At 38.2% G+C, this 27,464-nt stretch overlaps 1 protein-coding gene across 9 annotated transcripts in view; it reads left to right on the top strand.

Moving 5' to 3' along the window:
* LOC134548098 (taperin-like) overlaps positions 1-27,464 on the top strand; it is a 51,547-nt gene that overhangs the window by 9,259 nt on the left and 14,824 nt on the right. For 2 of the 9 annotated variants that reach the window (XR_010079704.1, XR_010079699.1), the window contains exons 3-5: positions 1,578-1,681; positions 5,097-5,169; positions 7,420-8,744. Coding sequence is in view for 3 of the 9 variants with exons in the window: in XM_063392468.1 (XP_063248538.1) it covers positions 5,097-5,169; positions 7,420-7,571 (225 nt within the window). In the remaining 6 variants the exon portion in view is untranslated. Of the gene's footprint in view, positions 1-1,577; positions 1,682-3,404; positions 3,486-5,096; positions 5,170-7,419; positions 8,745-22,403; positions 26,150-27,464 lie in introns of those variants that run through there. The other 7 variants (XR_010079703.1, XR_010079702.1, XR_010079701.1 and 4 more) reach the window with 7 other exon arrangements.

Raw genomic sequence — 27,464 nt, 5'->3', positions numbered from 1 at the left:
ATTAACATTTACCTTTTAATACTACCAGCTGAAAAAAGAAGTGAATGTGACAGCAGTCAGCAACTTGCCAAGGTATATATCCAATACAGGACTATTATGGAAATGAGAAAAGTGCACACTGGAAGAAGGCAAAGCTTGCATAATGTTCCACATGATCCTGGGCAAAATAATTGCAGCTAAAGGATGTAATTTGAATGTATGAAGAGTATTCATGGCGGCTAAATTTATCTGGATGATGCAGACTCCTCTGGGCTGGAGCTGATTTCCTGATCTGAACTGCCCTCCAGAAGAGCCCGTTGGTATTCCTTGGTTGTGAAAGTTCTCCCATGGGGCTTAGTGGCCATAGGCTAATATGGCCTTTGGGAATAGTCCCCATGGTAACACGATACCAGCTTGTATTAGTATTTCAATGCCGCTGTTTCCTGACTTTTAAGCACCTCTTCACATAGCTTGACTGTCCTGACTCGGTACTTAGCCCTTCTGCAAGGGTTGGTACTGAGAACTCTTTTGGAAGGAGCAAGATTAGAATGCAACTTTTCAACAGAATTAAAATATGTTTCTTATTTTGCTTTTTACTGTGTAGTACAATTGCTGTTACGTGTCTTACACTTCTAATATGCCCATAGAGGTGTTCACAAAAGACGTTCCAAATGACTCTCAACAGAAGTAAACTCATGCAGCAAATGTCCTCAATGTTCTGGACCTTGCAATGGAAATAATACATTAGTCAGATCTATACACTTGTTTTCCATCCTGTTCAGGACACAGGGCAACTTTCTACTTGAATTACTTCAAAATTACATGCTTAAATCCTCTTTATGACATCTTAAATGATTTTTTTTTGTTTCTGATTATATAACACATTTTAAACTTTGTGTATCTATTTAGTATCTATTCACTTTAACCTATAAATAGTGCATTTTAATTATTTATATTCCTGCAAGTCCTGAACATGTAAGGGACCTGGGAAGAGTAGTTGGGATCTTATTTTCTTGTTATCAATGTGCCCATGAGTTGCTTCCATTGCAGAGCCACCCTTACACCATACAGTCATGCATGTAACATTTGGTTCCTAAATTGTTCTTATGGGAAAGGTTGAGAAAATGATTTTTTTTTTTAATCTGGGGTTTGACTGAAATTAATATATTTGTGTGTCTTCTTAAGTTCAAGTCTTCTCTCCTCCTCCCCTTCTAGTGGGTCACAAGTTCTTGCTGAGATTCACCATTTCCTGCCAATGTCTCTTAATTTAAGAGTTAGTTCAACATTAAGAGCTTTAACTTGTAAATATTTCTAAAAAAGCCATTATCCTTGATAGTCTGAGCACTTATCCTGCTTCTGAGAGTGCTTTGTGCATACTTTTTCCACATGCCTCAGACTCCATCTTTACCCTGTGGCTGTGAAACTACACAAACTGATAAGGCAAACTGTACTGATGGGTTAGTTAGAGAACCAAAATGCCCTGTGAGCATGCCCAGCATCTTGCAGAGCTCTGTCCTTCTCCAGGGCAAGATCAAGTCTGAGCATTGCTTGCTTGTGGTGCGAAGGAAAGAAAATTAATGAAAAATGTTCTTCTCCAGTTCTGAAGGTGTGTCTGCCAAGTACGGGGAAGTTTCTCTGAACAGGAGTTCCCCTCATCCTGCTGTCCTGGATAATGCCTGTGCACCAGGTTCACGTGTGTGAGGTGAGAGCAGAAACAGGGAGGAGGCACAAACTCTAGTACAACTCTAGTCCTAGTCAGTAAGGACAACCTAGGACTTATTTTTAACACAGGACTTATTTTTAACACAGCCTTAACATTTGGGTTGCTGCATCACATTTTGCTCAAGTGTTGGTGGCTACAGTTAGGCCTTCCTTGTGGCTTAAATACTCCCAATAATTAGAAAGGAAATAACTGGTATATGGTATTTGAAAGTCAAACAGCATAATTCCATGCACCTCTAGAAGGGAGGAAAGTAACTATTGATACAATTTTTAAACCGAGCCAAATTTATGCAGTATTCTGCATATGCAGAATCTGCATTATGCAGATTCTCTCGTTTTCCTGGAGACATCTTGTCCATGCCCAAAAGTCCAAGAAGGTTTCATCAATAGTGGGGTGCCAAGCTGGTGTTGTTCAAATCAGTTGTTGTTTTGGGGTTGAACTTCACAAGTAACAAGAGGATTTTACAAATGAAATGGTAGTCCTTTGTAAATAATGAGATACCTGAAGACATTATTTGACAAAACTTTCAGGCATGGAAATGAAACATTGTGGTGGTTTAGTGTATCAAACAACTTGAAGTGATTAAAAGGGCTGTGTTTCTTTCTCAAAAAGCATTTAAGACATATTAAAAGTAACCCACTATTGAACATTGCAGGTGCACACTGAGAACAGGTCTATTTTCCCCCAGTTTTGTACTTGTTCATCTGAGCACTCTTACAACAATGCCTGCATTTTCCCCAAAGGTGGTTGCTTTTCACATGTTCTAACCTACATAAATTCTTAATGTTTTACTATACTTTTTGTGGTGGAGATGTTATTGGTTAGATAATAAGAAAAACCCCCAGTTCTACCATGTAATGTGCATTTTTTGCACCTTATGAGAATATTGAATAGACTTCATTATTTTTTTCAATACAAGTCTGAATTCTACCATTTGATTACCTGAACCAAAAGCATTTCAATTTGCCATCCATCACCCTGACCAGTGTAAAATGCTGAATATTCAGATTAAATTGGAACTTTTTTCCTATGAATAAGGAATTTGATTCAATTCTGTAATATACAGTGTCTCAGGGGAGAGGAAATTGAGCTGAAGGTCGCTGAAGGCAAGTGAGAAAATTGTATTATCCAAATACAAAATTCTTTTTCTTATCATCAAAACCTGAAATACAGCCATGGGGAATAAGGGGGTCAAGAGAGAATTCAATTAGAGATGAAAATGGAAAAAGTGCATTTTTCAACTTACCTTTCATTTTTCTAAACAAGTGGCAGCAGTGAGCTGTATAGGGACAATGAAATATTTGTCAAGCAGGTTAAACTTCTTTTTTTTTAAAATATAAATCAGAAAACATTCTCAATCAGTTATAAAGAGATAGTAAAAGTCCATATGAACGTGGAATGGCCAATTCTTCATAACCTTAAGCATTGCAGTTTTAGCTTGTTCATCAGTGGTGGGGAGAGGTAATGGATATCTAATTATGACAATTTGTATGGATAAAATTGTCTTGTTCAGAAAGACTTCTCAAATGTTTGTAATCAGTTTCTTCTCTAAGACAGTTTGTGATAATTTCTGCCCTTTTCTCTCCTTAACTCCTAATTTTAAATGATAAATGTACAAAATCATTGTAAAAGCATGATAGTGTTATACCATAAAGATGCTTAATTTTCTCTTTATTTTGAAGTTTCTCTTTATTTGTTTTAGTGTAGATACCAAGCACATGTGAAATAAGCCAGACCTTGGCCAATGTGGACACCTGTGAAACACTAAGAGTTACAGATACAGGTAGTGATTTAGCCAAGAGCTGCTGTGCTTGTTCAGTTCTTGGCTGCATGACTGGTATCACTACACTGTGTCTGCAGGGTAGGAGGCCTTAATAAAGGCCTTTGAGCTAATACTGAGGATAATGGTAGAGGAAAGGAGATTTCCAGTGAGATCCTGGAATGCTAATTTAGCAACTTCATAAGCTCGCTCTGTAAATTACACAGTGATTTATAAAATTAGCTTGAGCTATCTCAGGATTATCTGAGATAATATATATTTTTATCTGGGATAATATATTATTATTCTGTGTCTGTACTTGTTAGTTTAGTTTGCAGTCATTTCCTAAACATTTATTCTTTCCAAGAAAAAGTCACTATGATATTTACCTTTCTATAAAGAAACCTTTCTGTATTTGGTGATATTTTTTAATAATTTATCATTACATAACTGTTTATGGTCTTTCTGGTTAGATTAGATGGTGTCATATATAACCAAACATTCAAATATATTTTTATTTTAAGGAATCTTTCATTCATATTGCAAGTACCAGTTCTGAGTTTAGGTTTTCTCCAGTTGGCTAAAACTTAGTGAAGTTTTTCTCATATTCTATAAAAAGTAATTTGAAAGTGTTGTTACTCTTGAAGACAAGTGCAGTCATCTCTGAGAAATAACCTGGAAAGAAAATCTTCAAACTCAGTGTAATAAATCTGATAATTGCCTTTTTGGTGCATTTGTAATACTGTATAATTATTAAGTTGAACACCTGGAGGTGTTCAACGCCAGATTGGCTGGAGCTCTGAGTAACCTAGTAAAGGACGTCCCTGCCCATGGCAGGGAGATTGGAACTAGATGGTCTTTCAGGTCCCTTTCAACCCAAGCCATTCTATGATTTCGTGATTAAAAGCATGTTATATTGACTTTGAAGTTATTCTGCTTTCCACACAATAGTCGCCTTTTAAAAAACAGAACTTAGAACTCCCAGCCTTGGTTCTCTAGTGGTGCAAGGATTGTACGTGCAGATGCGAATTGAAGCCTTTCACCTCCTGTGAGCACATGCAGTTAGTATTGTTTGGAAGTGAAAACGATGCAGTATCCACCACATCTCTGAACACATGACAGTTCAGAGAGATGAATTGTTTTGTCCCATATTCAAAGGTCTTTAAAACAAATCTCCTGAACATTCTCTAAATTATCCTTTTCTTGTTCCATGAGACAGGAATTTCAATTTCTGTTGCTTTTTTTCATGTAAACCAAAATTATGTTTCAATATATTTTTGCTCTGTTACATCTAAAATATAATGGGCTATGTTATAGACACAGAACTGAGCTGGAGTGAGAATTAATTTTCTGTACATTTTTAAAAGATTTTTTATGAGCCTGTCTGCATTTTAAAGTGCCAGAACACCTCTATAAGCCTAGTGCCTAATAGATTCACTGGCTTTCAGAGGAAGTGAAAGGGCTCTTCTGTTCAGATTGGATTGCAAGATTGGGGTCTTTGTAAAATAAAATGCCTACTAGATGGATCAGGACTGTCTGCATGTTACTTATATAATGTGATTTTTTTTTTAAAGTGACAAAGAGTTTTATATTTTATATCTAATGAAATAAGATTTACTCTAATTTTCATTTCAGCCTGTCATAGGAACAAGAATTTCATCTACAGTTGCTGAATTTTTCAAAGTGAAGGAAAAAGAACATTACATAGGTAAGATTATTCAGTCTGGTTCTGTTTGAATCTACTGAACTTCCTTCTATTTGACAAAATGTAAAATTAATGTTTTTGGAATCTGGGGACTTCAATAACCTAAGAAAATTAAAAATAAATGGAGTTTTACTGAATTGAAATAGGTTGTTAGAAGAAAATCAGCCTCTGGTAAAGAGAAGGGAAGAAAAATGATAAAGAGAAATCACATTGACAGAAACCTCAAACATTATGGAAACAAGTAGGTCAAAAGAGTTGTTCAAAACAATATACCTTTGGAGTATATATTATCAAAAGCACCACTAATACTTTAGGCAGAAAGACACCTGAGATCAAACAAATGCTAATTTGTAGCTAACCATTAAACAGCTACTTGAGCGATGCAAACAAAGGAATATATATAGTGCAGAAAATGAAACCAAGATTATTGGAATGAAAAGGTATTATACCAAAATAATATAAGAGTAAATGTAAAAGGCACTTGATTTTTCAAAATAAACTAAAGCCTCAATGTTTGCGAATCAAGTTCTTTTGGATAGATCTTCTGTAGAAATTTGATTATTAAATCCTAAGTTATGGGAAAGGGAACTAAAACAAATATCAACCACCTGGACTGTAAAGAGGAGTTTCCTTTTTTAACTAACTTTTATGGACTGCTGAAGAATGCAGTGAGCTAGAAGTTATATGGTAAAGTGGCAGTCGGGCAGAAGCAAGATGTAACAACAAACCTTCGCTTCCCCTCAGAGGTATCGCTTTAAAAAGAGATGGGTCAGAAGATGTAGACAACAAAGGAGGAAAAGGGTTATATGGAGCCTCTAAGCGTGATTTGCAAGATGTTGTAAGATAGATGCTGACATCTTCAGCTCAGGTGATCTCAGTGAGAGTTGAGGCTGGGTACCAACTTGCACTTGCAAGGCCAAACCAATGATGTAAAAGGCCACATGTATTTATTTGTTACCTTAATGCAGACAGATAATTTAAATGGGAAAATACTGCTTGAAAGTGCAGCCTAATGGCTGCTCTGTAGTGAAGTGAAGGAACTGTGTTGGCTAGGCAAGAGACTGAGAGACTTAATCAATGTCTTGGGTTGAAAAATGTAACCAAAAATGTGTATTCTATTTTTATCTGTTGAAACCAGTTGGGAGATACTGTTCTTTATCTCTTGTAACTCTAGTGGGGGGAAGAGGGCAGATGCCTTCTGTTAATGGGACAACTGATAACACCAGATAAGACAATGCCTTCTTATCTGTTCCTCCACCCATCCTCCTCTGAGAGATATCACCCGTGAATGGGCCATTTAAGGCCTCTCATATGACTGATAACATCACTTCATTCCATTGTGAGATGCTCCACCCAGTGGGAGGAGCCAAAGCCTTTCCACCGGCATAAAACCAGCAATCCCAAACATCAAGGGAACCTGTTTCCACTGGATTCCCAGAGCATGACTGGACCCTTTTCTTGAGAATTGTCTCTACTCCAAACAAGCCACATCTGTCACTCTAGGATGATTTATTTTGGACTGCTTCCAACACTCTGACCAACAGGTTTGTATTCTAACTCTGTCAGTGGTCCTTTGCATTATTGCTTTTTTTTTTTTAACCTTTTCTTTTTGTTATTTGTTTCTTCTTTCTCTATTAAATTGTATTTCTGACTTGAAGTCTCACTGGTTTTGCTTTCAAACCAGTACAATCAAATATCTTTGGGAAGAGTTTTTAAGTATCAAAACCCTTTTCCACACGGTGTTAGGGTTGTGATATTAGGCATTCAATAGTCATGAGCTCCCAATAAGGGTAAAGTGGTAAGCTCTGTCCAGCCCTATTGTTTTTCACCATTAAGAAAAGATTACACAGATGGAGCAGGAGACAAGTATTTTACTAGATCAACATGTCCATGTGGAACTGCCTGTCCCCAAGGTTCTGGGCATCATTAGAGACAAGTTGCTTGCTCAGTTGCTTTTGAATATTCTGTATCTGCTTTTGACTATTCTACGTCATGGACTGTGGCCCAGGGGATGAGCTAGGCTCCTCAGAGCTATTCCAACTCCAGCTTTTGTCTTTTGAGACTATGTTGCTCCTGAAAAAGAGAGAGAATGGAGGGATAAAGTATAAAAAGAAGTCACTGTCCCTCATATGGCCTCTGTTGGACTCCTATAGGTGAAAATTTTTTATGACTGTGCTGGCACATATGATACAAATTTTATTTTCCTCTGAAGATTTCAACTTTAGCAGCTTACAGATACTGTTGGTTTTGCAGGCCAGGGTATGCTGACCAAAGGAACCATTCCAACTCCCCTTGATATTGAAGAGTCATCTTTGACTTTAAGGATGGGTGGCCTTAGCCAGCAGTATGCGGTTGTGCACTCGTTGGGTATAAAGGAATCTCCTAGCCACGTGTCAACACCATGATTTCTGAACAGTTGAGTTCAGTGCAAATGGTGTAGAGCATTACAGAAAACCTGGTGGAAAAACAGCCTGTCCAGGTGATTGTGATGTGAAACATACTCTGATGAGAGGAATGCATCAATTATCTCAGTATATTTTGGATCAGTCTCTAAATGGGGTGTTGAATACCTTGAGATACCAATGACTTCAGCAATACTTAATGTTTTGACCAGCAGGATGTTACTTACCAAGATAAAGAGGCATAGTAGAAGACAATTTTACTCAGTAAAATATAGGTGGAATAAAGGCAGGCAGAAGCTGCCAGAACTGGGAAGCTGTACTTCATGGATGTGTTTCATCTATTTAACAGAAATTTGCACAATAGCAACCCCCTCCCCCTTTCTCCATTTTTACAACTCTCATAACTCCATAACTCTACAATACCAGGGAAATATGTTCACATGAATATGACTGTGTTTATTTTATTTACAAGAATAAACCTCTTTTCTTTCAGTTGCAGATCCATTATTGCAACAGTAAACAAGAAAAGAGGGATCAATTTTAAACTGATAAACAGTGAAAATTTTCACTGGGTAGAATAAGTTATGTTGAGGTTACTTGCTGAGAACAGATCAGGAGAAAGCCAGGACTTGTGTGTATTGAGCTTTTCTAATGAAAAGTAAACTCACAAAGCCTTGTTTATTAGGTTTTTTTAATAACAACAAATTGGGTACTGTGGTGTGCACATATACATATTGACAGTCAAATCTGGACTTGTTCTCCCCCATGCATGAATATGTAAACATGTACTAATCATTTTACATATAGAAACAGCTGAAAAGCCCAGAGAGAGTCTGGCTCCAGCAGAGCTTTTCCTGTTTACTTTGTTGTCGGTTGGATCATGGGCTTATTAAAATACAGCTATAATTTGGTAAAACTTTCAAGTAGAATTTGAAGCAAGAGGTTGCTTTGCACAAGTGCACAGTTCAATGATTAGTTTGCCATTGGGAAGAGAGAAATGCACATAAAAAGATAAAACCAATCATATAATTGGGTTACATGAGTGCATTGCAGAACAGTCTGTTTTAGAAAAGATACTAGATCGGTAGATATAGAATTTCCAAACTAAATTATTTCTTTGGATACTTATCTCTTACAAAAAGAGAAGAATCATCCCTTTCTTTCTTTACAAGCAAATAAGAACCAAAGCAAAATCCTCTTTAGGCCATACCTTTTTTTACCATAGTCTGATTGCCAAAGACAGAATTCAGCTGAGAATAATACATATGCATGATGATGGATTTGTCATCCTTGCCTAGTGGGAAGGAAGGTTCTGGATGGGGAAAGTAAAAGGGAAAAATTAAGCAACAGCTGAAAGTTCTTTGAATTTTGAACTCCAGGTGATGCTGTACAGGATAGGACTTTGAGAGTGTCCTCTTTGGACATGAGAGGTGGGAAAAACTAGAAAACATAAAGTAGATCATACCCATACTGGTGGGTCCACAGCCAAATACAAAAGCTTGTACTTGTGGGCAAGGTACTGATAGATAGAGAAGGCAGAAGCCTATTAAGCTTTGGAAAACTCTTTCTTGTATTCTCCAATGACCATGCTGCTGTCTGCTGACAGCAGAACATGAAAATTATATTGCTAGAGATGTGTGCAGGGACTCCTTAGTGGTAACTCTGTGCAGTTCATCAAGTAAAGCCTCCCTTCTTGCCATCCCCAAAGGCTGAAACAGAGTTACTTGAATGGGCTTTTATATAAACAGAACATAAAACACCCATCAGCATGTATGCTACTGATATAATTTTAAGTGTTTGCTTAAAAATACATAACTGTGAATATTGAACTCCTTAGACAACTCCTCTGAGGATGAATAAGGAAACTTCAAATTCATCTGTTCTAAATAACTTGAGATGTAAAGCATCTGTGTATGTTACCTCTACCTGTTCCTCTTCATTCTGTAGACACAAGATTAAGTACTTCTAGCCAAATTGATGAAATGAAGCACTAGTCTTTAAAGGCCTCACAAGGGAATTTTATTTTGAAAGAGTATGAGAAAATTCTTCTCCATTTTCCAGGAGTCTTCACTCTTTAACTGTTGGAGACTTGTATTAATCTCACCCGTGATCTTGACCTCAGTTGCAAGACAGCTCTTCCAAATCCTGAAGCAAAGAAAAATAGAGTCTCGTATTACTGCTACAGCTAGCAGACCCTTTTTGTTTCCTTACATTGTAGGAGCTGGTGTATGTGCTTATCTGTCACCATGAGATCTTCCTAGTTTGCTGGGCGTTCATACTAAAGTAGAAGGGTGCACCTTCTCACGCTCGTTAATGTAAACAGAAGATCTTGTTTTGTAAATATTGCTATTGTTATGAATTCCTTCTCCAAGAGAAGGGGGGGCATTCCCACCTCTCATCACATTGGTCAAGGAGGCTGTCATTTCAGCCTTAAGCTACTTGTGAGGCAGTAACATGTGTGTATCTTCACAACTTACTGGTTGTGCTGTTGGATTTTGTTACTGTTTTCAAGGTAGCTGAAACAGCAGTTTATTTATGGCAAATCAGCTCAATGATATGTTGGAGACATGTAAAACTGTCTTAAAAGCATTCATAAAAGACTTCTTTCCCAGTAACCAGTAGCAGCTATATCTCTTACAGAAGAATATTCCTTGCTCTGAATATCTAAATAAAACCTATGACTGTGCAGAGGAGTGATTTTTGAATGCTGCATCAGTCTGGACTATTTATTTATAGTGCAATACTGTCTTGGTGGTCTGCTGAAAAAGTAGCATTTCCCTTTCCTTTTGTGCTTTTCATAGTGTAGCTATAAAAGGGAGCATTACAATATACTTGTAATATAACTGTTTCCTGTAATGCCATGCATATGAAGTGCAGTCTGAAAAGATGCCATGAAATAGTCCCTTTTCCATGTGGCAAAACTTAATGTCATAGTGGGTTTAGTTGTTGTATTCTGAGTAGAAATGTTGCATATATCTGTCTCACAAAAAAAGGAGCAAGTTTTGTTATTCCTAGACCTTGTACAAGTGAATGTAATATTTAGCAAAAGTGATTTTATATTTGTATGAACAGAAAACTTTTTCCTGATCACTTGTTTCACTTGAAAGATGTGCATTATGGCGTCTCAGCGCTGTCTAGTCTTAACGTGAGGCCCTGGGAGGCATGCGAGAGAGCAAAGGGAAAAAGAGTTGGCCAGAGATATATGACAAATTATAAACTGCATGTCTATGTGTCCAGAAGTTATTGCAAAGCTAACACCCCTGCTCATGTAATGGTATTAGTATCTATTGATTTTTGTGACAGAGAGAATGACAGTGGAATAGTGCACAGAAAACGAAGAAAAAAGACAAAAAATAACACATTTAAAAGCAGCCTTGCTTTTATAGAGGTGATAGAGGGAGGAGGAAAATTAAAGGTGCCGAAGTCTTTACCCTTAAATGCAGTAGAAATTGACTCTCTTTTCTTTCTCACACATACGTTGTATGTAGTACATACCATACCAAGCCTCCTTTTCCCCTCTTTTGAACCCCAAACAAGGTTTCCCACTGATAGACGGGAGGTAAGAGGCAGAGAAGCCCTAACACTAGCGTGCTGTAATGCAAGAACACAGCTCTGTCGATATCTTGTGGTCCTGTGGGCTGTATTCGCTGAAGAAGGGGGCAGGGTACATATGGTTGGTGTTTGAAATGCAAACATGCCACACATTGGGTTCCTACAATGTCCACCTGGATCTAAAAAATTTATGAAATTTGGGTGGCATATATATATATATACACCTGTGCTTCCACAAACACATCCAGAATGGATCTGCCTACATTATCCACACTGGTTTTTGCCAAGACCCTCAGTTGAAATCCAGTTCAGAAATATTGCCTGCTCGTAAAGGAAACACTACTCCAGAGCTGATAGCCACTGGTTCAGCAAAAACTGTTCACTGTTCATTTCAAAATAAGAAATTGCCAGAACTATGTACCTCTGCCTGTAATGCAGCTGATTTGTCTAGCACTGACATCACTTACTGTCCTTTTCTGGTTTTGCTTATTATCCTCTGTAATGTCAGGCTGTAGCCCTGTAGTTTGTCAAACTTTTACATTTTCTAGCCTATTTACCTTCTTCTTATATGAGCAGTAATCTGTTTGCTTTGGGTCACCAAGGGCTGTAGCTAATGGTGCTTGTGTGTCATTCAGTCAGTCTTCCTCCCTTGCTGAAAACTCTTCATGCTCATAGAAATGCACATATGTTTCATAGTCAAGTGCAATTAATTCTGAGTCATATATGGGCTTCATTTCTCTGATTATCTTTTGGTTCAGAAATATCTTCAACATGGATTATTTATACTTCGATTTTTTCATATCTTTCCTCTTAGTCTTATACCATCAGTTTCCTGTTTCAGATGCTCATTTAAACTTTAAAAACATGTGGTAACATGCAGAAGATGACCAGATAATAATACTTTTCTATAGCACAGCTCTGCATACCTGGTAGTCTTCATACTTAATTCCAGTTAATATATTTTTCTGTCAGAAATCATACCCAGGTGATACTTAAGTGAAAAGAATTCTCTCGTATCAGCTGTAAACAAACAAACAAAAAGGTCCCAATAATAAATCATTGAGATGACCTCACATGTTAGCTAAATGTTTATCTTTTTTTTGCCCACTTAGACTGTCATGAAGGAGAGGAATAAGAACATGACAGATTGTAGAACATTGCAGAGGACAACATGTAGAAGCAGTTTAGTTATGTTTTCCTACAGTCCTTCTTTCTGCTGCACTTCTACCAGAGTAGTTCGATCTCAAGCAGAGAAAAAAGTGATTTTGTCAGCTCCTGTGGCCCAAATTCCAGCCTCAAGCCAACTTTTGCCTCTTTGAGCTGGGGCTCATGTGGTCTGAATCAAGGATGGCAGAAGCAGCAGCCTCCTCTTCCTGTTTCTGAGCAAAAGATGAATGGATGTGGTACCAGATGAAAGGCCATACTGAATCTAATGGGATTAGTTTATGGGGCAAGCTCCACCCAAAAGAATTTTATTTGTCTCCCAGCTACAAATGAAATTCATTTGTTTTGCACTTCCTGACAGATTCGAATGTGTCACAACATTAGGGTCATGAAGGTGGGTGGCTTGCATTGACAGCTGTGGTTTTTTGTGGCACACTGGTTTAAATCAGCAGATTTCAAACAGATTTTGTATTGAAGTTTAGGACAGACTTGAACCCAATTTTCATGAAGAGAGTTGTGGTGTGTGAACAGATTTATATGGCTGGTCAGTAGCTGGAAGCAAAGCCATTAATGTTTGAACATCTCTGGATGTTATCTGGGAAACTGAAAAAGCAATTAAGTATTTAGAGAGACATTTAAGGGACAAAAATCAAATCAAATACAAAATAAAGACTTTGGGAATTCAGTGATACAGGGGAAGAAGACTGAAGAAATGTTTGAGGAGAAAGCCGCAGTAAAATGGGTAAATACTGTGTAGAGAACATGAGAATTAAACTGAATAAAGCTGAGATCAGCCAGATAACTCCGAGCCCTTCATTTTTAAAGCAGTTGTAGGTTAAGAGTGCAAGTGCTAGGCATTTTTCCCTGTATCAACAAGAGATGCAGTCATTCAAATTTGGCAGAGGTAAAGATGTGCTACTTAAATGCATGCCTTGCATCAGCTGAAGAGTGTGAGCTTGATCTTAACAGCTCTTTGTAATTTTTCAGTTGAGAATCTTACATTTTGTTGCAAAGGCCAGCTGCCAGAATGATGGCTCTTCTTAGGGAAAACAATAGGACATTTAAATAAACCATCTGTGAAAATTGTAACATAATTTATAAAGACAAGAATTAAAACTGGATAAATTGTTGGCATTTGCATGTCAAATGCAAACTGGACATTTGCTATCACATGGGATTTCTAGCATGTCAATAAACTACAAGATGAAAGGGAAACACAAGACTGATGGTTGAGTTGAATACACCTATACATGAGTGATGTTTATGTGATGGCTAGTGGCAAGGAACTAATATATTTATTTTGCTTATTTGTGTTTGGTGTGCTTGTAACTACAGCTTGTTTTGTTGACAAATACTGCTAAAAGCTGTGACATTTTACCCCTGAGTTTTACATTCCAATAAGGTGCAAAAACTAGATCTTTTAGGGCAACTTAGAATACACTTTTTCTCTGGGGATATTAATTATCCAGATTTATGATGTATATGATTTATAAAAGTACATATGTATGAAATGCTTTAACTACACTGCTCATGGAAATTTGTAATTATAGCATACAATTAGTACCTAAATTCTTGAATGTTATGCTCCATTTTTGATATTGAAAACATTTAGTTTAAGGAAAACTTCTCTTATAACACAACTCATGAACTCATTGCAGCAACTTTACTTAGTCTCCATAATGTTTATAAATGCATTCATACCACGGGTCTTTTTTTATATTGAGATGTTATAGTACATTACATTCAGCTATCTAGGTCAAATCATATTAGTTATTTATATTTAATAGGTTTAAAAGGAATTTGAGCATTTGGTGTGTACATTTTTCCCGAGGTAACAAGCTGAATGGCAGTGCAGATACCGGGTGGGTCTGTTGGTTGTCATGGCGCTCAGTGCAAAGGAGCAGAGCTATCAGTCCCATGCTGAGGGAATTAAAAATGAAAATGAGAAAGATTAGGTAATGTAATGTTGATTTTTCTTGTGATTTCTACTTCCTCTGAGAAAAACAAATGCAATATTTTTAATGAGAAAAAAATATATCTCAGATACTCTTGGTATTTAGAGATGTCAGCATTTTGTGTGACAGCTTATTTCTAGCTTGACCGCATTTCTGTTTATAAACCATCACTGGAGGTTTATAGTGGGAGGAGATGATGCTCCGGGTGATATGTGCACACTACCTATAGTGACACGCTAGAAACTAGCCAGATTTAACTCAGATATGTAAATAAGATTACTTCTATACTCTGTAGTGTTTTACGCTGTCTGACCTCCTTTTGTGACTTCCCTCACACCAGCACAATCACCCAAAGCATCTCCAGATGCTGTTTCTATGCAGCAGCTGGTGTGGTGTGGCATGTGTAGTATGTGGGGGACTCCAGCCCCCTCACCTGCCTGCTGCTGCTCAGCCCTGGGTGCAGCTCTAACCAGACACTCCACTCTGCACACTGTTATTTTCCTGCCCCTTATTTATGAAGTGCAGTTAAAGGAGCCTCAGATGATACTCAGTAATTTTTAGTCATCCCTCAAGAGACACTCATGGGTATCATCCAGGGAAGAAGAGTTTTGGGCTTACCTCTCCAGTGGTTTGGGTGGGGAAATGTGGAGATCTGGCTCTTTGCAGATCAGACCACACACCTGGTGGAAGCTTTTGTCAGCATAAACGCTTTTTTTTTTTAATCAGCTGGGGACCAGTTGCCAAAGAGTAGGTATAACCTAAGCATAGATGCCATGCTGGAAGACTCACAGATAGAAATCAGTTACCAGTCCAGAAGGACCTTCAACTTCCACAAGTTTTCTAGTTTGTCTGCTGGCCCATGTATTATTTTTTTGATATCTGCTGTCCAAAACACCAGTTTTCCCATATATGTAGGGATTGCTGTCTTGATGTCAGGTCATAGAACAAATAGAGAAGAAATGGGCTAATATAGAAGTGGTCAAACTTTTAATGATCTTTGTATGGCTGAGAGCTACCTGCACCTTTCCCACTCTGTGCCCAGCACCTCATCCCCAGGGGGTACCATCCTGGTCACTATACTCTGGATATTTAGTAGCCTGTGGACAGTGGATTAAAGTCAAAGAATATGGAAACAGTAATCTTGACAGTTTTTCATCAATACTCTCATAATCCCAATCTGCTCTGCAGTAGAAGAGTATAAAAATATTAAGTGTTAACAAGTGTTTGACTCATCTCCAGATTATCAGCAACATGATCCTACAGGATTTCCTTTTCCCCAGGTACATTTGCAAATATGTATTTACATTTACTGAATAGAAGTCAGTGACAAGAATGATCTGAAATGAAATTGTGAAAAGTGCTGCTTAGAACAGTCAGTGTCTTCAGGGAAACAGAGCAATCAGAGAGCAATCTATCCAGGATGCTGCCAGGCCAGGCTGCAGAAGGATGACAATCTATATTCACTAAAGATATTTACTAATTTTCTAGAAAAATAAATATAAAAAATAAGTCAGGAAGTATGAATGTCGTTATTGATTAAGCTTTTGAAGGGGAATTTTTCTCAATAAAGGAAACTATATTTTCTACTCCCTCCTTCTAGTGTTTTCATTAAGCAATTTAATATGTCTGAATCTTACTTTATGTTGTATTTCCTCTTTATTACTTTATATTACATCTCTGTGTTCAGAGATTGAATGATATAATGCCTGGCTAGGACGAAAGTATGCCTTCTGTTCAAACGTATAATAATTTCAAACCAACTTTATGCTTTTTATTGAGGAAAAAGTTATTAAAAACCCCATAAGGTGTGTTTGTTTTCTTTTTGATCAGAAACCTTGGTACTCAGATTTTTGTATTTCCTATCCAGAAATAAAAAGCTGCTCTGTCTGTTCTGTAAAGGCCCTCTGTTGCACTGTTAAAGTCAATAGGAAATTTGCCCCTAACTTTGATGGGAATGCTACCAGACCCTGTATTTATAGCAGAGGGCAGTATTCATCTTGGTGTAATAAGATGTACATTTCAAATATCTGGCAATCATTCTTGCTTGATTTTTCTAACCGGTCAAAATGCAGGTAGCAGTGCTTCTTCAAGACAATTTGAAAAAAAAAATCAGTTTTGGAGAACACCAGATTTCTAAAAAAAACAAATTTTCTTTTTTTTTTTCTTACCATTTACTTTTCTTGCAGAGGTATTGCTGTGATGATGACTATTTTAAAAAAGAATAAAAAGTGGCATATGCTCTGAGAAAATGTTCTTTAAGTCAGCCTGAGACAAATAATATCTCCAAAGAAAAATTCCTCTTGCTTAAGACTCTTCTCTGCTGGACTGTGCACAGTAGTGGCAGCATAGTTGTAAATGTGTCTTGCTTGTGCCATGCTGCCACAGCAAATGTGTGTGATGTTTCCTCAGACATCTCTGATAGCTTGATCATCCATATTATTGAATCAGTGGAGGACAAACCTTAGAGTCAAAAAAGATGACTTTCCACCAAATTCTTTGAAATTTTGCTTGGAACAGGCCATAAAAAATGATGGAAGATTTGCTTTGGGAGATGTCCTTTCATAGGAAACAGAGTTTCTGAAGATTGGGGCTACTTCATGTTTCAAATTAACTTATTTTATTGAAAGTACAATAAAAAACTTGGTCTTTTGATTAAATTTTTTCCTCTAATCTATTTAAAATCAAGATATTTTTATGTTAAAAACCTGGATATCACAATAGCAGGAAGAAACCAGCAATAATAAACACATATGTGGTGGTACCTAGCAGTGACAAACAAGAAGCCTGCAAGTATTAATGTGAGGCAGCAGAGTTCCAAGAAAAGAAAATTAGTTCACAATTAGCTTGTGAACTAATTATCAGTCTTCTGTGTATCTTCAGGACACCTGTGGCAGGTTCTAAACACAGTATCAGTACATGAATGAAAGGTTGTCCATACTGGCATGCAGAAGGGAGGCAGGAGCTGAACATTTAGCATACAATTCAATCACAAATCTGCTGTAGATTTCAACAGGAATTGAATTTGTGTCTTTAAAACTAAGGTTATATGACCATTGCAGAGGGTATCACCTTATAAAACAGTGTCTGTATAAAAAAGTACAATGTGCACTTAAAAATACATATTAATAGTTTGGAAACCCAGGGAGATTCCCTTATCCACAATCATGGTCCTTCAATGAAAGGGGTATTAACAAATGTAACAATGTCTAGTCAAATTTATGGGTTTTCATGCTAAACACATATTTAATGGAGCTAAGCATACTTTTTTCTGTTTAACATTTTTTCATATTACATTTCTGTAAGAGAACGAGATGATGGAAGACATTCTGTGACTGTTTCAGCAAGGAACAGAAAAAGCTGGATCTACTCCTAATAAAAAAACATAGAAATATGGATTCAGATTAAAAAGGAAGTTCATGCTTCTTCTGACCTCTGTTCCAGGAAGAATGCAAGAAAGTTATTTTGCAAATTCAATCAATTGCTTGCCTGTGGGTGGAGAATAAAAACCGACTTCAGTTCAGCAAAGCAGCTAAGCCTGTACTGGAGTCCTGTTAAGAATTCGTGAGGTATCATTGCTGGAATTGAACAAAAATGATGAAGTTACATAAACCATTTCCTTCAACCAAACATCATCTAATTTAAAGTGTTTAACAAATAACATCCCCAAAAATACACATGTACTTCTGTTTGAAAGAAGTTTTTCCATTTGTTTCTATCACAAACTGGAAAATTGTGAAGCAGAGGGTGTTTGAACTATGAAACCACCTATCAAAACCCAGTCTCTAGTAGCTACTCTGCTTTCCACAAAGAGATGGTAGGTCCTGCAGGTGACCTGAGTTTCACCTTGGTTTCTCATTTGTGCGTGAGTGCTTTTGAGTATGGTCAATACCCTCTCGTGTTACTCATTGCCATAGTTTTTTTAAATTCACTGAAGATTTACCCCTTCATGCTTTTGAATTGTTGCTGTCATGCTTTGTACTCCAGAGGGGCCATAGGATGTGTACAGAGGTCCGTCGGTGTGCTCACAGAGAGCCAACGGGCTCTGTCGCCGCTGGCCCAGACACAGTGACAGAGTGTTATGGGGTCAGCCTGCAAGCTCGCAAGCAGTACTGACTCCCGTGGGTTCTTTGCCTGGCAGGGCTTATGCGAGCGATGGAGATCCGACGGGCAGTGGGAAGAAAGGAGGAAACAATTTCAGACGAACAGAGGGTTTATTGCAAACACCTCCTCAGCCCGAAACTGCTCGGGGGGCGAGGGGTGCGGGGGGTTTTTGTCCGAAGGATTCGGAGGGGGGACAAAGGGGGTGGCCAGCCACTGCCAGCCAACCGGGGCAGGTTGCCAGGGGATACAGGTGTAACAGAACATCGCTTGGACTAATCAGGGGAAAAATAGGAGGGATTTACAAAGGCGGGAGAAATGACAGGCAGCTAACCGTGTGCCGCATGGCAGGTGCCGGAGTCATGTGAGTTAAACAAAGGAACAATCGAGGGGTGGGGTACAGGGAACCCAACAAGTACAAAAGTATAGAAAGCCTAACCGATTAAATTAACACACTGCCACACAGAGGCTCTTCATTTTTTGAAGAGAGATTGTGACAAAAGTGCTGAGGTGGCTGGGCAGGGCCCTCGCCCTCTGTCTGCCTCTTCCACAGGCAACAGCTGTAGCTTTGAGCATGTGATGTAGCATCCCATCCTTGAGATTGTAGCAGTGACATTCTCTCCCAGATAAGTTTGTTGATTCCCCCAAGGTGTTCCAGTAGCATTACAGGAACTGGAGCCAGAGCAAGGGGCTGGATGTTGGCTTTGGCTGGGGCAGTCGGGTGCTCTGCTGGGCAGCCCAGTGTCTGCCTGGGGCTGTTGCCCTATGATGATTTGGACTTGGCTATCCTGCTTGGGGAGAATTCAATAGTGGGGATGTGAGAGAGAATAGTCCCTGGGCTGTTTTATTTAGGAGTTGAGGCAGGACAGAGTAGGGCAGTTTTCCTGGTCCTAGAAAGAGTGCAAATGTGGCAAGAGGTCATTTGCATTGTAGAAAATAATCTGTGTGTAATTTAGATAAACACATTTGTTCAGGTTCTTATGGTTAAGGAGCCAAATTCTTCTGTTGGCTCCAAAATGAAACTCACAGATACTGGGAATTGTCCAATATTTTTGGTCCTTGATTGTTGCTGGAAGAGAGAGTTTTTTTCATAAAATGCTTGAGAAATTGCACTACTTGTGGCTGCTGCTGTGCCCTGCAGCAGGGCCACATCCTTCACAGGTCCCCTGGGAGCAGAGGTCTCGTGTTGTCCCTGTCCTGTGCCACCTGGCAGCCCATGTGACCACCAAGTGTCATACAAAGCAAGTGAATTTGGAAACTTGCTGTGTGTAAATACCTTCCTGAAGGCTTAGCCCCAGTAATTGATATTGCAAAACTTCTGAGAGGTCCCAGAGCACAGATTAGGCACAAGTACCTGCTTCTGTGTGAGCTGCTTTGCCTTGCTGGTAATGGCCTGTGCCAGAGGGTTGGTGTTTTACTGGTGGTTAAAGCTCAGTTGTGGAAACTCATTTAATTTCCTTGAGAGGAAAGGGGGAAAGCAAAAAGCATGAGAATGCAGTAGGTCAGGCAAGAGACCTCCCCCAGCAGTGAAGGAGTCATGTTCTGCACTATGCATTGAACAGCCTTTCTCTTTATTATTTTTCACAGTCAAATAAAATTATTTTTGAAGAAAACACCAAGGGGCAAGTGTGAGCTGAACAAATTTAGGAATGCTTACAAACATGCTAGAAAAATGACTTGGTTACTTAGAGGAATGGAAATAACCACACCAACCAAGCTGCTATAGGATAAAAATGCATCTAAAGCTCTGCTTTCCCAGTTAATAAGATGACAATGACATTACAGGGCAGCCTTGTCACAGGTAAACTGATAAGTAAATGACAATCCCTACTGGTAAATGCTATTCTTGACATGAGATGATTTCAATACAATCCAAGTGAAATCCAAGTATATAGACAAGGAAGGTGAAGCACAGATTGTTGAGTGATGTACTCGAGGTCATTGAGGAAACATTGTCAAAACTGGCAGTCAAATTTAGGGAGGCAAATCCTTCTTAATAATTTCAGCTACTCACAGCTAAGAAGCAATGGGTTTCCTTGAAGCTAGTTACAACAGATTTGAAGATTTTGGTTTTAAAAAACAATGCTAGCTAAAAAACCAGCTAGCTTCAGGCAGTTCCTTGTGTTTAATTATCAGTTTATTTAACCCATTTTACACCTCTTTTATGAGCTTCAGTTAAATTTTTAAGGAAAAAAATGCCTTTCCAAAAGAAAATATCAGTGTCTTATTTGGAAAATGAGGATACAAGGTGTCGATGTTTCTGAAAAAATATTGAGAAGTGTTTTGACATTTCTGACATTCCTTCTTCATTTTTTGTGGCTAAAACAGTCTGTAAGACTTGATTTGACTTGACAAATATCCTCACTCCTTAGAAGATCAGTTTATGCCAAATTTACTGTTTAGTGATGCTATTTCCTGCAGATCTATGGCTCAGCTTTCTTTAACATAGTTAACAAAAGTTAACTATAAGACAACACAAGTTAACTATTGTACTTTCATTAAATATGTCTGTCTTAAGGCCTTAGATCCTTGGAGCAAGGGTCTGTGTAAGAGTACCTGTTTTCATTAACAAAAGCAGAATGATTTTTTAAAGTCTTAAGAATGAAGGAAACACTTAAAAACGGGATATAAGTACATTTGAATCTATGGTCTCTAAAGACCAGAATGCAAACATCTCATGTTGCGACTATTTCAAAACCTTGCCATTTTTAGATAGAAAATTAATTTCTAGAGGTCATGAAATAGTTTTATGAAGCTGGGTTCATCATACAATTGAAGAGCTGAGCTGGATTTGACTGAGGTAACAAATTAGAAAAAAAAAAAAAAAAAAAAGGAAAGGCAATGCCACACTCATCAAAAGTAAAGGAGATTTTCACTGTCTTGGTGGACTGTGGATCAGGACCTTGAAAGTTTTTATGTGTGAGTTTATGTTATGCATAATTTTCCCTGATAATTTTCCCTGTAAGAGGTTTTTAACCAGCTCCAGAAGAATGTAGAGTTGACTTCATATGGTACCTTTGTACCAGCAGGTATCTCCCTCATACCCCATCGTGCCCTGGATGTTCAGTCCTGCAAGCCACAGAATGCACATGATGTGAGAAAGAGTGTACCTTATACATGAAATTATTCCTAGCAGCTATTATATTAGTATGTTCAGTATGGTCTTTATTGTGTTTTCTAGAAATAATTTTCATGGATGCTTTACTGTCTTATATTGTGTAATACACTTTTCCAGAAGTAACTGAGTATAAACATAAACACACATATGTGCACACCGCCCTTCCTTTTCTTATGAGATTGTTACTGTTGTTATTATTTTATGGTGGTTTCTTATAAGCTCTCCCAGGCACACTAGCTTATTAATTTTATTTCTATAGTCTCAAATTCTTAATTTTATGATTTTTGGCCCTTATTCAAAAAGGTACTTAAGGAAAATCTTTAGTGAAGTTTCTGCAGAAATATACTGAATGAGTGTAATTTTTAGGTGAAAGGAAAAGTGATAGGAAAAATGTGAGTCTTACAATTCTGTGTCTCTGTGCCTTACAAAAAACTCGATTGTGTATATGAATAACCTTATTTTTTTAGAGACATCACAGCAGTATAGGTTAAAGCTGCCTGGATGCTGCAATGTAAGAACTTAGAAGAAATTTGGTTACACTCATCTTGCATTTGACAATGTCTGCTGGCCTCTTAAACTGTGGCTTGTCAATTACAATGGATTTGTAAATGTCTGGGTTTGGGGCTAAGTAATGTGTAATGCAATATTAATGTAACAAGCTGTAATTATTCATTATCTATTTGTATCTTCTCTCATTAAATTTTATCATCTAATCAAGAAGGACAAATGTCTGACTATTTATTGATCTAAGGTAAGACTCACCCAGTGTAAATTACAAATGTCAAATATTCAAAGTAAATGATCCAGGCAAACCACCTCCTGTTTGTCCAAGTTATTTGCAACAATTTATGAACAAAAACATCAGTAGAAATAAGAGCTGATTCGTAAGCAAGGATATATGCCTAATTTATCACTTTATTTTATACTTTATTTGCAATTAAAATCAAGTTCGGAGGGATCCATAAGGATCATCGAGTCTGACTCCCTGCTCTTCGTGGAACTGCCTAAAACCAGAAGATATGATCAGTTCTGCAGGAGACATGATTTTGGGGGCTATTAGAAGATATATAGCTCTGGAAGGCATTATATGACTAGAAGAGCCTGGCTCAAATCTTCTCCAAATGCCTCAGAGGGACCAGATTAATCTGTGAGATCTGCAGTAAGAACAAATCCCTCTGAGCATACTGAAAAGCAAATTCACCCCAAGGGAAGCTCACATCCTTCACAGTCAGGACCAATTTCCAGTTAGTAACTTCTGAGATCCATCCTTTACATCTACTTAGCTAAATTCTGGAAATTCATTAGAACAAAACTTCCATGAGGATGTCACTTCGTGTCTCTCTGGTGTAGCAAGAGAAAAATAGTGCACTAACCATTAGGATCTAAATCTACTCCAAGCACTCACTTTGAAGATATATATAATTTATTAGAACAATAGAAAACTTATTACAGTCAGAGTAGAGAATAAATGAAGCAGCATTGTGATTTTCATGGCCATACGAGTCTGACATTCCTAAATAGAAAGTGCAATTCCATTTTCTTTCATTAGCAGGGTGATATTACATAGCAGAGTAAGGGAAACTCCATCAGCAGTGTAGAACACCTGCCCTACACCCTTCATGTGAGACATGGCAGCCAACAAGGTCTTGTTCTGTAGGAGAATATAGGTTCTTAAAGAGCACTTAAAGGATAGATATTTTTCATTCCCCTGGCCATAGTGCAGGGGAAGGGACAGAACAAGCATCGAGTGCTTCACCACATGTATGGCCAGTGTTATTGTCACCTGTGGTTCTGCTTCTTCTCTGCCATTACTTCTCAATCTTCTCATAACTAAGATATTGCTGTTCAAGATTGTTCATTTTTGTACGAGGGGTTGTCTAAATGAGAACAAGTCTTGATATACTAGCACACGGTTATGGCACATTAGTTTTGTCCCAGCCCCAGCCAGCTGAATGCTCTTTAGTTTCCCTTGGCTGGCACTGGTCCTTAGCCAAGAGGAGCTCCTCTGCTGGTGAACTTCAGCAGAAGTTCATCTGTAGCAATCTGCCCTGGACACAAGACTACATTGTTTGTTCTCCTATTAATTCTTTAAACTGTGTCAGTTTTTATATTCAGATGTCAAATTTAATAACCTTTGTAAATGAGGCCAATTATAAAGTAAATTTGTATGATTAAAAGATAGAGGTATTTGTAGGTAAGGCTTCAAATCAGGTTCAAGAATGAAGATTGAATTTCTAACTCTAATGGGTTTTCTGTGTAATTTGAGGCTTTGGTTGCACATTTGTAAAACTGGAATACATTTATCTCATCCATTTTGATTGTAAATTCTTTGAGATTATATGCAGCACCAGGCACATTTCCAGTTTTCTTCTGAAACTCTTTGGAGCAGTGCAAACAAATAAATTTGATTCTTTTGGAATGCCCAAAAACTCTTGAAGTAAACAAGTTGTTGTTTTGTTTTATTTTTTTTTTTTTTGGTGGTGGGGGTCAGAAACCAGAAGGAGCTGTTGAATTAAATTTCTGTGTTGCAGATGAAGCCTCGAACTCTAAAGTCTTCCAGACTCACTGGTCATGTGGCACTTTTCCCCTGTCCTTCTCAGTCAGTATTGAAAACAGGCACTATGTTCTTAAGTAATTTCTTAATTTGCCTTGTTTTCTGGGGTTGGCCTTGGAGACCAGGTTTTCGAATGGGACATAATATCTTTTTAAAATGGCAGACTTTCAGAGCACCTTTCAAAATGTCACAAAATCTCCCTGACTTTTCTGATTCTATTACTTTCACTTCTTTGTTAGAATAAAATTCAGAGCACATCAAACCCTTCTGTGACTGCAGTAGTAAGATAGAGGAACTGCTATCTGTATTGTGAAGAGTTGGGGCAATGTTTCTTTGCTGTGGCAGGAAAATTAAAAGTCTTTTTATTTTATTTTTCCTTAACAAGTTCTGAGGGAATAAAGCACAGCTTGATTTTGTATAAGTGCCCCAGAAATGATTGTTTAACCAGCCCAGTATTTGTCTCAGTCCAACAATGGATGAGAATGCTTTGAAGAAAGTGAAGCATGCATATGCAGCCTGCTAGATGCCTTCCATTAGTTTCCATCTCCACAGGAGTGTGGGCTGCTAGAAATCTTATATCCTGCAAAGTGTTAGATACCAGTCATGATTTCTACCTTCACTAACTACAAGTTGAAGGACTACATCCATGGGAGACAAGATGTCCCTTAACAAGACAGATCAGATTTCAAATTTTTAACCTAGTTACCACAGTCTCAGTCCTAAGCAACCCAAGGACTGGAATTTTTGAACAGAAGAGCAGCAGTGGAGCTCACTGAAGGTGTAAACATGGACAGTCAACTTTTGATTATCTGTGTGAAGACTCATGTTATTTCTTTATCTGGATTGTTCTGTCTCCAGCCTTCCCCATTGCCCTGACTATTGAGAGTTAATTATATAAAAGATAGTGAAAAAGTGGAATGTATAATCAGTACAAGATTATAAGAGTGTATAAAATGAGCATTAGGTTGGTAATTCTTGTGCTGTCACAGCAGTTAAAACTGAAGTTATCTAGTAGTGTGCCTTAAATTATAAGCTTATAGCAGAGAAGTTGTGTCATGGGGCTACCATCTTCACTAGTTAAGGCGAGGGCCTGAGGATGGGCACACTCAAGCCAGGCCCCTGCTCTGTCATGAGCTGGGCAGAGCACAGAATGTGCAAGAGATGTATGTGTGAACAGCATATGCTGAAAGGCTTTTGGTTTCCAGACATCATACCTGGACAGTTGAGGCAGCCTTGTGGGATCCACAGGCTTCCCTGACCTGCCTCAGTTCAGCACAATCATCAGCATCATCTGTATGTATAAAACTCTTTCAAGGAGTATTTTTGCTGAGATTGTCTTATCGTCTATGAAGGGGAGACAATTCATCATATTATCCCTTGTGGAGGGTGTTATTATCCTTGATTAAGTGCTGTTCTCAAAGTGCAGTGTGGAGCTGGGCTGTCCATGCCCTGGGACTGGTCCTTCCTGCCTGGTCCTTAAGTCCTTGCAGAACATGATCTATCTCCATCCATCTGTTGTCTCCTGAATGGTATCTAAAGAAGGCCCGTGTCTTTCTGTGCAGTGCCTAGCACAGGAGTTTCTTGTTTAAGGCTGCTTGCTTTTGTGGCAGTGAGTATGGGCAGCAGTAACTATATGATAATACAGGTTTGTATTATTGTGTAAACACAGGATAAAAAACTATTATCCCTCCTTTTGCACTTTTCTTTATTAATCTGAGCTACAAATGCAGTGAGATAAATGAGTTGTTATCCCTTGGTATTTGATTTTTCGGTCATGCCTTTCTGATGAAAAGAGAAGAAATTTTTTGTTAAGTAAGAGTGCTGTCAGACTTTAGAATGTGTTCTAGTTCTGAATATTTTGGTCTCTTGTTTGTAATTCCCTATGTTTCAGATCTCAATTAACTGTCTTGCAGACCCAGCATTGTTAATTCACACCAAGATATTGCTTCTCTTATTTCTTCACTGATTAGCTAATGTAGCTTAATTTCAGTGAGGGGCATGCATGTTAAATGGCCTGCTGCAATCAAAATGCTTTTTAGTTTTGAAGTTTCTTTAATGCTGTTACAAATGTGTTCTTTGTGATAACATGTATTTATACTACTGAAAATCCCTTCCTGTAGATCATTTCATTTGTGCAAATTGCAAAAATATAAATAAATTGTGGAACTCTGCTGTTTATCATGAGTTGTGAAAGCCAGAAAATTTACTTGTTACAGCCATAAAAACAGAATTCACTGGAGAACTAGATGTCTTGGGAGATGGATAATAGGTAATGGAGAACACAGGATTTCACAACCAGGACATCTGCACAAGTCCAACCCAGAGGTCTAGTCCAGCAAACATTAGTATCTCTCCCACAGCAATCCACAAAAGCAAACAAAATATCAGGATGTGCAAGAAATGGAATATAAAATAGTCTGGATAAACAGTGTGACCATCTGCCCAGAAAAAAATCCCAACAAAAATTACCAAAATAGCAACATATCTGAAAAACCACCTTCCCAGTGCAGGCTAGAAGTTAATTTTCATGCCTGCTTTCTCTTACACAGACACTTTGTATGTGAGCTATCGTTATGCTGGCACAGTCCTGCAGACAGAACCTGCCTGTAAGAGTCCTGACCCATCTTCAAAAGGGCTGTTTAAATCTGTGGTGCTGTAAGCAGAAAAAGGAGCTGCTTCTTGGGTGCAGATATGGGTGTACAAACGCCTGTTTCCCTGGGCAGATTGAACTATATCTATGGGAGAGGGATGCAGGGGGTCTGTGTTGCAGGACAAGGGCACAGACAGGGCTGTGCATCTTCCCTTCCCCCAAGTCTTACTCATCCCTGTCTCCAGACACCAGAATGATTAAAGAGCAATAACAGCATCTGTGTCCACACTCCTCACTTCCAGCCAGCATCTGGCCCCAAAGGTCTTGTACATTTTTCCCTAGGGTCCATCCTTCAGTGCTTGCTCAATTTGCTCTTTTTTGCTGTTTCCCCACTTCTTCTCCTTGGACTTCTTTTTCAGATCTCTTTTGTATCTGTACTATCCTTCAGAAAAGGAAAAGATAGCAGAGCACTCCAGACTATATGCTTTGGCTGGTGGCACAAGAATATTGAAAACTGCTAGTTTTCTCTGAGCATACTGGTCAGTACTTTAGCTTGGCAAACTGTTTAATACCACTGTGCTCTTTCTGTCTGTCTCTGTCAATAGTGGATTGATTCTAACAATCATTTAATCAACTGCTTTATGGGCAGTTTTATGTTAGAATGAGGTGGACACTTAGAATTGTGGCTCTTAAACAAGCTTGTGGTTTCTTAATCATGCTTAAACCACTGCTCATATTCCTCTAGCAATGATTTTGTCCTTTTGCTTCCATTTACTTCTGTTCTCTGAACATCTGGAAGTTCATGTGAAGGAAAAAAAGTTTATTGCTTAATCTATTTCCAGGTTAATATTTGACCTTATGCATT

The sequence above is a fragment of the Prinia subflava genome, chromosome 3 (genome assembly GCF_021018805.1).
Source record: "Prinia subflava isolate CZ2003 ecotype Zambia chromosome 3, Cam_Psub_1.2, whole genome shotgun sequence".
In the NCBI taxonomy this organism is placed as follows: domain Eukaryota; kingdom Metazoa; phylum Chordata; class Aves; order Passeriformes; family Cisticolidae; genus Prinia; species Prinia subflava.
This window is presented reverse-complemented; position numbering and strand designations above follow the sequence as displayed.